The sequence below is a fragment of the Callithrix jacchus genome, chromosome 9 (assembly GCF_049354715.1).
Source record: "Callithrix jacchus isolate 240 chromosome 9, calJac240_pri, whole genome shotgun sequence".
Taxonomy (NCBI): domain Eukaryota; kingdom Metazoa; phylum Chordata; class Mammalia; order Primates; family Cebidae; genus Callithrix; species Callithrix jacchus.
In genome coordinates this window covers 64,459,266-64,472,947 of record NC_133510.1, presented here as the reverse complement: position 1 = coordinate 64,472,947, position 13,682 = coordinate 64,459,266, and the positions used below count along the sequence as shown (strand labels likewise).

General features: G+C 34.7%; 1 protein-coding gene and 1 long non-coding RNA gene across 3 annotated transcripts; both read right to left on the bottom strand.

Moving 5' to 3' along the window:
• Nucleotides 1-6,494: 6,494 nt before the first annotated feature.
• On the bottom strand, nt 6,495-13,327 carry LOC108593156 (uncharacterized). Of its 2 annotated transcripts, none has more exons than XR_001913536.4 (3): nt 13,240-13,327; nt 12,812-12,895; nt 6,495-6,742 (listed from the first exon to the last, which is right to left on the bottom strand). It is a non-coding gene; the product is annotated as an uncharacterized LOC108593156 (long non-coding RNA). The 2 variants fall into 2 exon arrangements; XR_001913534.4 differs by having other exon boundaries at nt 12,998-13,319.
• On the bottom strand, nt 8,885-10,013 carry LOC100394045 (olfactory receptor 9K2). Its single transcript, XM_054238459.2, has one exon. The coding sequence runs from the start codon at nt 9,995-9,997 to the stop codon at nt 8,990-8,992; it is 1,008 nt and encodes a 335-aa protein (XP_054094434.2). The 5' UTR covers nt 9,998-10,013; the 3' UTR covers nt 8,885-8,989.
• Nucleotides 13,328-13,682: the final 355 nt, after the last annotated feature.

Genomic DNA, 13,682 nt, shown 5'->3' with positions numbered 1-13,682 from the left:
GAATGTTTGTAAACTATTTTCCTAGTGACCTCAATGAGGACAAACTACTGTTGAGGGCTGGAGAGGAAGATGAAGAAAAAGGAAAAGATGGGTTAAGAAAAAAAGCAGGATATGTCAGAACTGAAAGCAAAATGAATGAAAAAGAATTCATTTCAAAGTCATTTCCTAATTATCCCAATTTTGTAAAAAAAAAAAAAAAAGATAAAACAACAAAACCCAAAAACTTTACAAATACTAGTGTCCATAATTCTTATGTTTATAAAATATGGCTTCTAGATTTTTGAAATAGCTCCTTCTTTCTTTCATTTGGTTTCACTCTGTTGACCAGGCTGGAGTACACTGGCGCAATCTCAGCTCCCTGCAACTTCTGCCTCCTGGGTTCAAGTGATTCTCCTGCCTCAGCCTCCTGAGTAGCTGGAACTACAGGTGCCCATCACCATGCCTGGATGATTTTTTGTATTTTAATAGAGACGAGATTTCACCGTGTTAGCCAGGATGGTTTCGATCTCCTGACTTTGTGATCAGCCTGCCTCAGCCTCCCAAAGTTCTGGGATTACAGGCATTAGCCACTGTGCCCGGCCCCTTGTCTCTTTATCACTTTTAAAGCATCCACCTGTTCAAATTTTTTGGCACTGTGAGGATTGGCATCAGCTTCCTCAGTTGAGTGTCTCGTAGGTAGGTTTCTTTTGTGACAACCTACAAAAACTAGCTTTGGATTTAAGCAAAAGGTAAACATTTAGTCATATAAATTTTCTTTTGCTCTGTCTGCACATACACAATTGTAACACTGGAAAGGATGAGCTTCTCCTGACCATTCCAGGAAACTAGAAAACAGAAAACAAAAAAAATTTCAAATGCAAGCCAAACTTTTCAAATGCTACTCTAGGAAATATTTACTTCAATAAATTTAAGGGTCTTTTTTCTTCTGCTGGAAAATCAAATTCCAGTGAATAAGATCCTTATGTTCCATCTTTGAGCATGTGTCTACTCATTATCCTAAAATCCATCTCATCTATTTCACTGTCCAAATTCTTTTCTTTCCATTTATACAATTATCAAACTTCCAACATGTAACATAATGCAAAAAGTCATGCCTTACAAAATTATTGTCATTCTATTCCTTAAGAGACACAATTCAAAATATCATGTGTTGCTATGTTTAGCTCCTAGTCTAACATCCCTGGTCGATTTCCATTCTTGTATGAAATAGTTGAGAATTCCATTTTAATAGTTTGTGATCTATGTACTGATGGTAAGCTATCATCTTCCCTACTATAGTTAATAATAAATAAATAAATAAATATGTAAACAGATATAAATTTCAATATGGAGAAAATAAACAATTTAATTAAATATTAAAGTTGTATTAAAACATTTATCAAGGAAGTAAATTTGCACCGACCTATAGTCCTTATTTGTGAAACTGGCCGTGAGGTTACATTTCTTATGACACATTTCTTTTTTTTTTTAATTTTTTATTGGATTTTAGGTTTTGGGGTACATGAGCAGAGCATGCAAGACAGTGTGCTTTTCTTTCCTTCTCTCCTTCACCCACATTTGGCATTTCTCCCCAGGCTATCCCTCCCCACCTCCCCCTCCCACTGGCCCTCCCCTTTTCCCCCCAATAGACCCCAGTGTTTAGTACTCCCCTTTCTGTGTCCATGTGTTCTCATTTTTCATCACCCGCCTATGAGTGAGAATATGCGGTGTTTCATTTTCTGTTCTTGATGACACATTTCTTACTTCTCTTTGTATTTGGTGTTCTCTTGCCTTTGATCTCAGTTGCTCAGATTCCATATCCAGTGAGGTTGTTCTAATCTGCATCCTGGATGGTTTTAATTTTGTGGGGTACATGTAGTGTAGTAGATACTCCCGGTTGCCTACATAGGGAGGCACTGTCTTCTTTCTTCCTGACAATTCTCACATCAGAAAAGTTTCTATCACCACTGGTAGATCTTTAGTTTACTCTTATGGTGCTTTAATTCCCATTTAGTAACAACTAGTTCAGGACTGGAAACATATTTTACTAAAATATACTTAAATCAGTTGAAGTAAATAGTCTGCTGGAGAGTTTGGGAAATACATGCATTTATTTTTCCTTATTTAAAAAGGAGGCAGAATTAATGAAAGAGTACAGCTCCTCAATTTCTTTTGGACCACATGAAAATAGAGAATAGGCTGAGGCAGGATGGCAAATACTTATTTCTTTTGTTGTAAAGTACAAACAAAGTGATTTTGTTCTATCTTCGGCAGAAAGGAGAAAAATTTTTAAATAAATATATAAATAATATATTATCATGCACAGAATGTTTTTGTTCTATTAAGAATCATATCTGTTTTAATAACTACCACTACACACATCATTTGATAAAATTATGATAAACTAAACTGACTCTCAAGAGCCCTATCCTTTCACTGGCTAAACTATATGATAAATATGAAGAAAGCGTCACATTTCTTTTTCATCTTTGCTGGTGACACTAATTCTCTGCTATTCCTCTTGTGATCTGTAGAGCTTTTAATAGAGCATTTTAGCAAGGGGCTCCATGAAATTCCATTTGTCCCTCATTACTTTATTAGTCCTTACTCTACGTCATGGATCAACTGTGCACGTTTACCAATTTCTTCATCCTTATACCACAATTACATGTACACTTAGGAAGTGGAAAGTGCACTATGGATTTTTAGGTTCCATGATACCTGTTAGGACATGAAGACACATCAAAACCCCATTCATTTCCTGTCTTTCCCTCTGGAGTCCTTCATTCTGATGAGTAGCCTGGGTAACATTCTGTGTTCTTAAGATTTGGTGGTAGTTCTAAAACAGGATCCAAATATCTCTAAAGGTCCACAAAATGTTTGGGTGTATACTTTTCTTTAGTGTTTAGTCAGCCAAAAATCAGCCACCAAAATATTCAGAGAAGGTTTGTTGGAAGGATTTCAGCTCATATCTTTGGTATTCAAACGAGAACCTTATTCAGGGGTATCTAGACTTCTTCATTTTGGTGACTGACAGAATTGGAAAATGAACAGGTTGTGAATGATAGTGGCTTAAGTTAGGTCTCTGTTGAGTAGATTGGTTCTCTCTGTGTGTCTCTCTGTCTCTGGGGTACCCACTTATTTCATTCCCCATGATTAACTAACTATAGGTGGAGATCACTGTACCACATCCATCTTTTTGACTAATAAGCCAAAGCAGCTATTATCATTTAAATGAAATTTTTCTTGGCTCTCTCAGTCAAATGACACAATTTGAAGTCTGCCACTCCATCATTACTACTAGTATCACGAAGATTGCTTTAACTTTACTATTGTCCCATGAACATTCTTAAGGAGAAACATCACAGTTGATTTGAAAGCCACTGGTTGTTTTCTTGGTCACTGGTAAATGCAAAATTTATTAACATCTCAGGGGGCACCTACCCAGGATATATTAAATAATTATGAAAGTAGGCCTTCTTAATTGATTAAAGATTTAATAGAAATACCTTTAGGAGTTTATTAGTATGATGCTGGAGATAATTTTGGAGATATGATTAAAAATATTATAAAATAGTTTACTTACTATTTAAAAATATTATAGCAAATTTTGTATTATTGAGTTAACTAGAAGAGGGTGGGGATATACAGCATTTTTGCAATATTTGTCTATTAGGTTGTTCCAGGACAGAGAGCCATCTGTAGGAATTTGATTTAGTTAATGTTAAAAAAAATGAGAAGTTTGGATTCATCATGAGATTTGCATGACCAAGGGCAGAAAGTCTAAGTCAGCAGCATTTATGTTTAACAGAACCTTAATTAAATTTGAGACATACAATAGATGGCTCAAAGTAAGCTGGGCATGATTTTAAAGGTGTGTTGGCAAAGTGAGCTAGCAATTGCAGAGAGATTATAAGGAGAGATAAAGAGGGCACAAAACCATAGCAGATGTGAGAGCCACTGGCAAAAATACAGCAGTGACAAGTTCTGTGGTGAGGTTATTGAGAGACATTTAAAAGTGTTAGGTCTAGCACCAGTTTTAAGCAACTTTCTTTGACCTTTTTCTGTTACCCTTAGGCCTTGGGAAAAGACCACTTTGCAAGTTAGGTGCGAGCTAGTGTTGCTGTGAGAGGCTAACAGATTGTAAAAGGTCAAGGAATCTCCAGGGAAGCATCTTGACTTTGGTGTTCAGGGTGGTAAATTCACAAACTGGTTGGACAGTAGTTTTAGTAGTTTCAGTTTAACAGCAAAATGAGCATGTGACCAGAGTCTGCCTGACAGTCACAGACAGGAGCCAGATGACAAATGAGAGTAAGTGGCAATGAGAATGGTGGGCTTGAGAATAGGCATTAGAGAAGTTTAGGGAAAAAAATGACCCTAAATTAATGAGTTTGGCTCATACACTGTTAAAAAACTATGTGTCTCTAATGGAGAATGTTAAGCGTCCCTTGCTATACATTTTGCTATTATTTCTCTTAAAAATTATCAAATTCGTCAGAGCATTTGTCTCTCTGTAGGAAAGATTTTTTTTCCTAGCTCTCTTTGCAGCTCTATGTTGCCTTGTAATAAATTTGTCCAAGTAAAAATATTCTTGAATTTGAGAGTAAAATATAAGGACAATACACAGCCAGCCTTTTGGAGAGAGACTGGGCATTTTCCGGAACACTTGATTTTGAAAGCTGAGCAAGGAAGGGGCTCTAAAAATATAGAGTAAACTCAGACAATATTCTCCTTCTCACAGTTGGAGCAGAGTATATCTTCCATTCACATGAAAGATATTTTTAACCTATTTCCAAATACCCTTGACTGGTCAAAAAATGTACTATAGTGCTATAGGGTAGTGCTATATAAGTGGATCACAAGCTAAACATGAGTTTAGAGAAACATTAAATTTAGAAATAATCTAAAACTTATAGAGAATTTCTGGCAGAAAATAAAAATCTTTTAAAATAAACCATTTGAGAGTAAGTTGCCAACATAATACTCCATCTTCCCCAGACACTTTCTTGTGCAATTCCTACCAACAAAGACATTCTCCTGCATAATCATATTTCTGTACTTAGAATCGGGATTGCTTTACTATCTTCTAAACCTCGGAATTGACCAATTGTCCCAAAGCCATCATTGATAGTAAAAGGAAAGGTAATATTTAAAGTTTAGAGTCACATTTTGCATCCAGATGTATGTGTAAGTCTTCTTAAATATAGAACATTTCCTCAGTATTTCTTTGATGTTCCTTGATTTTTTTTGTCTTGATATTCTTGATGATTTCAGGCCAGTTATTGGGTAGAATGTCCCTCAATTTGTGTTTTTCTGATTTTCTTAATGATTGAATTCAGGAATGTATCCTTGGCAGGACTATCAAGCAAGTGGAGTGAGTCATGTTTACATTATGTTCTCTCAGTGGCACACAATGTCAATCTGTCCCAAACCTGGTGATGTTTACTTGATCATTTGATTAAAATAGTATCTGCTATCTTTATCCTCTGTAAATTTACTTTCTTTTTTTGTAATTAATATTTTTATTAAATATTGTGAGTCCATATAGATATTCTACTTCTCTAAGTTTTGAACAATTTATTTATTTATATCAGCATGAACTCATGGTTTTCTATTTTATTTAATGTTTTTGTTTTTGAGATGGAGTTTCATTCTGTCATCCAGGCTGGAGTGCAGTGGTGTGATCTCAGCTCACTGCAACCTCCACTCCCTGGTTCAAGTAATTCCCCTGCCTCAGCCTCCCAAATAGCTGGGATTACAGGCACACACCACCATGCCCAGCTAATTTTTGTATTTTTAGTAGAGATGGGGTTTCACCATGTTGGCCAGACTGGTCTTGAACTCCTGACCTCAGGCAATCTGCCTTCCTTGGCCTCCCACAGTGTTGGGATTACAGGTGTGAGCCTTAGTACCTGGCCTATTTAATGCGTTATAATATATTATTGACATTATTTATTTTGTTGCTCAAATTGTCCCCAATTTAACCGGTGGGAGTTTCTTTGAGCTAGCTTCTATGTTTGTTTTTGACTTATCTCTAACATTCTTTTAAAACTTTATACTTTTTTACACAAAACAACCTATCATATTTTTCTGTCTTTGCCCATCTGATATGAAATTAGCCTTTTCTCCAAGGATCCCTAGTTCCTTTTAGTGGAGAAATCAAGATATGGGTGATGTGCATTCAATGTTATTGCTGTTTAGCTGCTGGTAGTCTCTTAGTTGACAGACATACATATGTATATATGTATATGTACACAGCCACATAAATTCATATATGTATGCATACATGTATGTGTACATAACATCATTTGCATCTACATTTCTGTATTAAAAGGTCTTGTGACAGTTTGCTGAGAATGATGGTTTCCAGATTCATCTGTGTCCCAGCAAAGGACATGAACTCATCCTTTTTTATGGCTGCATAGTATTTCATGGTGTATATGTGCCACATTTTCTTTATCCAGTCTACCATTGATGGACATTTGGGTATATACCCAAAGGATGATAAATCATTCTATTATAAAGACACATGCACACATATGTTTATTGCATCACTGTTCACAATAGCAAAGACTTGTAATCCATCTTCATTACAGTTATCATGATTGTATTTCCCACCACATTAACCATGTAAAACATCAAGAACACCAGGAATAAGAAGACCTGTAGCTTTGGGAGTGTTCTAAATCCCACCAGAATAAATTCAGACACCTTTGAGTTGCTCCTGTTTAGCTCATTCTTCATAGGTGAGACATAGATGAAACTGGAGAGATGGTAAAAATGAAGGAAATAAATAATGCTTTAATAAAAATAACTGGTAAACCCACATAAATATTCATTGTATTGTTTCCCATATTTTAAAAAATACCAGTGAACAAAAAGAATAGATTACTATTTTTAAAAAGTCTTCCTAGTGAAGAGTTCAATCTGATTGGTAAGTCTTTTCAGATATACTTCTTTGCAAATAAAATGCAGAGTTCCTTCAAAGTATACTTTGAGGAAATGGAGATTTTGGGAAAGTATTGGAAACAGGAGGAGTTTTGTTTTGTTTGTTGATTTTATTACTGCCACTGAAAGTTACCTCCCTTAGTGGAAGATATTTCTCATAGACATTATAGTTTACTTCAGATTTTTATTTATAATAAAAATAAAGTTAAATTAATAGTCTTATTTTATTTTTAATAATTATTTAGTTTATTTACTATAGAAAAATAATGTATAATATTGTATGTCTTATGTTAGAAGGAAATCTTAAGATCTTGATAAAAGCTTCATCATTTTACATATCAACCTCATATTATTATGTCTTTCATTATTTTTGCCTCTATGGCCACATAAATTTTTAGTTGTGACATAAATTCTTGTCTGCTAAAAGCAATACTGGTTTTGTATACATTTTCTAACCACAATGAAATCAGACTTTTATTTGCCTTCTTTCTTCTCAACCTTTTTTCCATCTTTCCTTAACTCTTTTCCTCCCTTCGGAATTTGAACATAGAAATCAAAGTGGAATAACCTTATACTTACTGAACAAAATAATAAAACAAAAACAGTTGCATAAGTGCTTGATTCTTCTTTTCACATAATTTATACAAAGAGATATTCACTGTTTTCAAAATCTGAATAGACTATAACCCTTACTTTTAGGAACTCATATCTTGTCTCTACTGTAAACACCATGCTGATATTAGTCAGAAAATTAATACAGAGAATAAGTTAACGGTCGATGAAAGCACTGAAAAAATGTGGTACATATACACCATGGAATACTATGCAGCCATATAAAGCATGAAGTCACAACCTTTGCAGCAACATGGATGGAGCCTCTGAAACAAGGCACACAGACTTTGTATTCAGAACAACTCCTGTATGTCTTTCATATAAAGCTCCTCCTTTTATGCCCCTCTCTTCAGCCTAAAGTTAGAGCTATGAGCTGGCTGTTTATCCATTGTTAGTTTTGGAAAGAAAGTTACTTTCCTTTCACTGTTCTTTGTCCTTGTCATTGGCTTTGCAAGTGGTGAGCAGTGGAGCCTTCACTTGGTTACAAAATGATCATATGACTGCTTGCCCTTACTAGTTTTTTTGTTACTTTAATATCTCCTTTTTCTGTAACTTTGTTATGAAATGATCATATGACTGCTTACTCTTTCTAATTTCTGTGTTACTTCAATATCTCCTTTTTTTCTTTAGTCTATCATTGATGAGCATTTAGGTTGATTACATGTGTTTGTTATTGTGAATAGCGCTGCAGTAAACATACATGTGTGTATGCCTTTGTGGTTAAATAATTTATATTTTGGGAGTATATGCCCAATAATAGGGTTCCTGAGTCAAACGATACTTCTAAGTTCTTTGGGAAATTGCCACACTGTTTTCCAGATTTAAAAAATCTGTCTTTGCTCATTAATATTGGCATGGCTTGAAGCCCATATTAACATTATAAACGACTCTAGCAGGTTTCCTGACTTCAGTCCAATCCCCCTTTAATCAATCTTCCATGCAGCCCAGGAAGGGTTTCTCTGATGACCAACCACGTTCTTTCAGGAGCCCCACTTTGTGATCTCTATAAGTACTTTTGGCAAAATGTCTGGATTTTGGTTTTATGCCCAAGGATTCGTCAACTACCCATGACTGTGTGTAGGAGGGATGGGCAATCCAAAAGATGAAAACCAGGCAAAACTATGCTAAAGCACTATGACAAAACTCAAAATGCTGTTCTACAGTATGCCACAAGAATCAACAGATATAAATTACGTGAAATAAAATGTTGAAGACCAGGGAGAGGGTTTATCAATAAAAATACTTCCCTGATATTCAGGGTGTCTCCAACATCCAAGATTTTCAGAATTACTGATATCTTGGGGATAAAAAGTAAAATATGGAAAGAATACATCACATGAAACAATTTACTAAGAGTATTTTTATGACATTTAGGAGGGTAACTTTTATTAATGACCACAGGTGTATTAAATAAATAGCCACAGTACCATTGGTGAAAGAGAAATAATAATCAAAGAATAGTATTTTTCTTCTCTAGAAGTTTTTTTAGAGCTTCTTGGACATCTTTGTTTCTCAGAGAGTAAATCAAAGGATTCAACATGGGAGTGACCAGGGAGTAACATAAGGATGCTACTTTACTCAGCTCAGGAAATCTGTCAGGAGTGAGATACATAAAAAAGACAGCACCATACAGCACACTCACGACTCCCAGGTGAGAGCTACAAGTGGAGAAAGCCTTCTTACGCCCCTCGGTACAGCGTATCTTTAGAACTGTGGACACAATATACATGTAAGATACAATAATGACTATGATAGTAGGCAAGATAATAATACATGATAAGGAAAAAGATATCATTCTATGAATAAAGAGATCAGAACAAGACAGTCTCTGAAGTGGGCGAGTATCACAGTAAAAGTGGTCAACAGCCCGAGAAGCACAAAAAGACAGAGTAAATGTCATGCTGGTCTGAATAACTGAGCTAATGCAGCCACAAAAATAGGAACCGGCCACCAACTGAGTACAGAGACGTGCTGACATTTGAACAGAGTAGAGAAGAGGGTTGCAGATGGCAACAAAGCGGTCATAAGCCATGGCCGCCAGGAGAAATCCCTCAGTCACAATGAAGAGGGCAAAGAGAAAGAGCTGGGTCACACAGCCTGCAAAGGAGATGGACTTGCTTTCAGACCAGAAGTTGATCATAGCCTTGGGTGCAATAACAGATGAGTAGAAAAGATCAATGAAGGAGAGATTGCCTAGGAAAAAATACATTGGTGTGTTCAGCCGAGGATCAGTCATAATAATGGCCATCATCCCAACATTCCCTATAAGGATCATGGCATAAACAAACAGAAATAGCAGGAAGAGGAGAATGTGGAGCTCTGGGCAGACCCTGAAGCCTGCAAGAATGAAGTCAGTCATTTCTGAGCGATTGCTTGTTCCCCTGTCACCCATGGTAGAAACCTGCTGAGAGGCACAAGGCAAAATATACAAATAAACTCTTGGCATGGATCCTAGCATTACAAATAATTTCTAATAGTATTAGGATTTACAAAGCTATTTTACAATCATTATTCATTTTAGCCTCATAAATATGCTGTGACTTAAAGCCAACCAATTGTTGCTGAAACCAAAGATTGGTTGTATTTCTTAATTCTTTAGGTGGTAGAGTTAGGTTTCTTACCTCTGCATCTAATGCTTTTCTACCCAAATGCCTTTCACATTTACAAGGATCACTTCTCTATACATTTCCCACTCATGCTTTGCACAATAACTTCACCATCATGAAGCAGTGACTGGAAAACAGCACAACTAATTTATTAAATGACTTTGGGAAGCACATGAGGTAGTTTGGGTTTGGAGATACTTGGGTATCAGTAGTAGATATTAGTAGTCAAGTTTAGGGAAATGGGGGCTTAATTGGGAGTACCAACAGATATGAAGAAAGTGATTGAGTTAAAAAAAATAAAACCTACTTGAAAAGCACAATTACCTTTTGCAGGTCATGAAAACTGGATTCTGATGGAAGTCATATACCAAGCACAAAATTATTAGTACTCATATTCAAGAATTTCTTTCCCAGACGGGCCATCAGAACCCTTTCATAAAGAAAACTTCCTTTCATTTCTTGATCCCAAGACCTGAAGTTTTTTTTTTTTAACTTTTATTTTAAGTTCAGGGATGTAAGTGCAGGTTTGTCACATAGGTAAATTTGTGTCTTGGGGTTTTGCTGTAGAGATCATTTAATCATCCAGGTATTAAGCCTAGTACCCATTAGTTATTTTTCCTGATCCTTTCCCTCCTCCCACCCTCCACCCTCCAAAAGGCTCCAGTGTGTGTTTTTTCCACTCTATGTGCCCATGTGACTTGTAGTTCTTTAAGAACAGATCTACAGTAGAAGCCTTCTACAGATAAAGGAGTTACTTTAGAAATTAATACTGCAAAGGATGCAAATGGGGACATTGTTTATTATAATTTTATTTGCCCTGAATACAGCTTTTGTAGCCATTGTTAACTCATTACCACTCAAATAGATTTTTTAATTACATATATTCATAATACAAGCCATCTTTCTTTGCCCTAAGGGCTTTATGTGCATGTTTCTGTGTAGGCAGCAATAATAAAAAATATGTATATGGCACTTTTTATGTGGCAGACATTTTTCTAAACGCTTTCATAATAGTTCATGTAATCCATACAATAATAACATGAGGTGGGTATTAGTATACTCTCAAATTTACAGATGAGGAAATTGAGGTACAGAGAAATGAAGTCTGCTGAAATTCACTTACTAGAGTCAGAATCAAGATTTGAAGCCAAGAAAACTGGCTCCAGAATCTATGCTTTTAATTATCATTAATGATTAATCACTGTACTATATCACCTTTTGATAAAGGGCCCCTCCTATTCCCCTACCTTACTTCTGCTTGTACTTTAGAGTTTAGTTAAAATTTCATATTTTCAAAATAAAATCTCTAATTCTTCAACCTGGGTCAAAATGTCTCATCTAAAGGCAATTGGAAGAGACCAACTGTCACCCCATATTTTAATATTGAGATTACATATTAATTATTCATCACTTGACAATAACTTACTTAAGACAAAATTTAATTTGTTCTCCATGTATTGTCAGCATAACTTTATGTGTCTGGTAAATGGCAATTAATCAATACATATTTATCATAGATAAGAGTTGAATGGTAATGATTATGCAGTAACAGAGAAAAACATAAAAACTATCTAATACTGCGGTGGTTAGTATGGGCTTTAGATTAAAATAAATCTAGATTCCACTTCTGCTTCTCTCACTTTCTAAATGGGACTTTGGACATGTTACTTATGTTCTTTCTCTATGCTACCGTATTCTCATATATAAAATGGAAACGAGAATCCTCAAAGGTTTATTGGGAATAGAAAATGACATATCTACATAAATCACTTAGCACCGCTTATGGTAAAGTAAGTATTCAGCAAATGTTAGCCATTATTTTTATTATACTTCTCAGTGCTCAGTTTCACTGTTCATACCAAATAGTGCTTATTAGGTTGAAGGTTAATAATATATATGATTGCTTTTGGACAAAACATTCTCAGTTGAGGAGAGGAATCAATCTATTAAAAGTTTAGAGAGAAAAAAGAAATCTTGGAGAAATGGAATATTTTGCCTGAGCAAAGAATTATTAAGCGAAAAGTTGCATAATATATTATCAAATAAAATATTCACCAGTTTTATCAAAAATTAAATATGTAAATGTTAAAAAGTAGTAAGATCTTACATGAGATTGCACTTAGGGTCTGGAGATGTGTAAGATATTTAAGAAGTGAAAGAAAGCATGAAACATCATTTTTTGAAAAATGATATATCTCATTTATCTTCCTTTTATTCTCACCTAGAGGTAAGAACACAGATTATTTTAATTTACAAGATTTATTCCTATCAAACCCACTCCAACATTATAATATTATTCTTAAATATTAATTATTCCTTACTTGACAATAATATCCTTAACATCAAACTCAGCTTGTTTGCTGTGTATTGTCAACACAATGTTCTGAATCTAGTGAATGATAATAATTCAATACATTTTATTATATAGAAAAAAGTTGAATAATGAGCATGCAGAATCAGAGAAAAATGTAAAAAACAAATTTATTTATTAAAATAAATTTATGTCATAAATGTTATAAACATTATAACATTATAAATTTTAATAAATGTATTACTGATGACTGTTTTTTACCTGGAAAAGGGAGTTCTTCCTGGAGAAGCCAACAACAAGTAGTCAGTTTGTGACTTATTTTTCAAAACTTACATGTTTTAAAAGTTACTTTTACCTTGTATTGTTTAGTAACTTGTCAGATTCTCTTAAAAATGAAGCAGCAGAATTCCAATGTTTTCCTCTGTTTATTGTTTTGATTCTAGAAAGGGTAAACATAAAGTTAATTAATGACTGTCATAATTATAAGTACTGAAAAATAATTACTTTGAAATAAAATAAATTATCCCCCACAAATGCACACTTGTCTTTCCAGCTTTAGATTCTTCCCATAGATAAATGCGGTTTATATGCCTCATTGCTTTATTTTAAAAACGGTCCTTTTCTTAGTAGTTGATTTCCTGAAAAAATTTATAATTCTTTTTAGAAGAGAGTCAAGGTGAATTTTCCAAATCACATTCTGCCAAAACTAAAGTAATTCCAGGAACTATAGTCCATAGTTATGCAAAGTGAAGCTGGGGAATCAATCCACAGGATATTATCTACCCTGCATTCTCAGAGGCTCCTATGCTTTCAAGGCAAGAAGATAGACTTCCATGGATATGCAAGTAGAGGACTTGAGCTCTTTGTCATCTCTCAATACTGCCAAATATCAACAGCACTTCTCTATAAGGGCTTTGGTTTTGCTATAACTTTTTCAGATAATTGCAGCATTGAGATTTCCTTTATCTTCTGGGAGACAGTACCTCCCAGAGAGAAGCAAACAAGTCCATTAATAAGACTTCTAGGTTCTAGAAGCAAGATCCATGAGGACCTCAGAGATTCTAGACTTTTTTTTAAAGCCTAATAGGAGTTACAGTGCATTTGATATATTTTTCCTTTAAGAGAACACACAAGGATATTTTAATTTTAAATTATTCACTGAAAAAGATGCATTTTCAATTTATCATTATAGCACAGGGTTTTTTTTTAGTTAAACTTTAAGTTCT

Excerpts from the sequence above, each read along its gene's own strand:
- LOC100394045 (XM_054238459.2), bottom strand. The coding sequence starts at position 9,997 with ATGCTAGGATCCATGCCAAGAGTTTATTTGTATATTTTGCCTTGTGCC.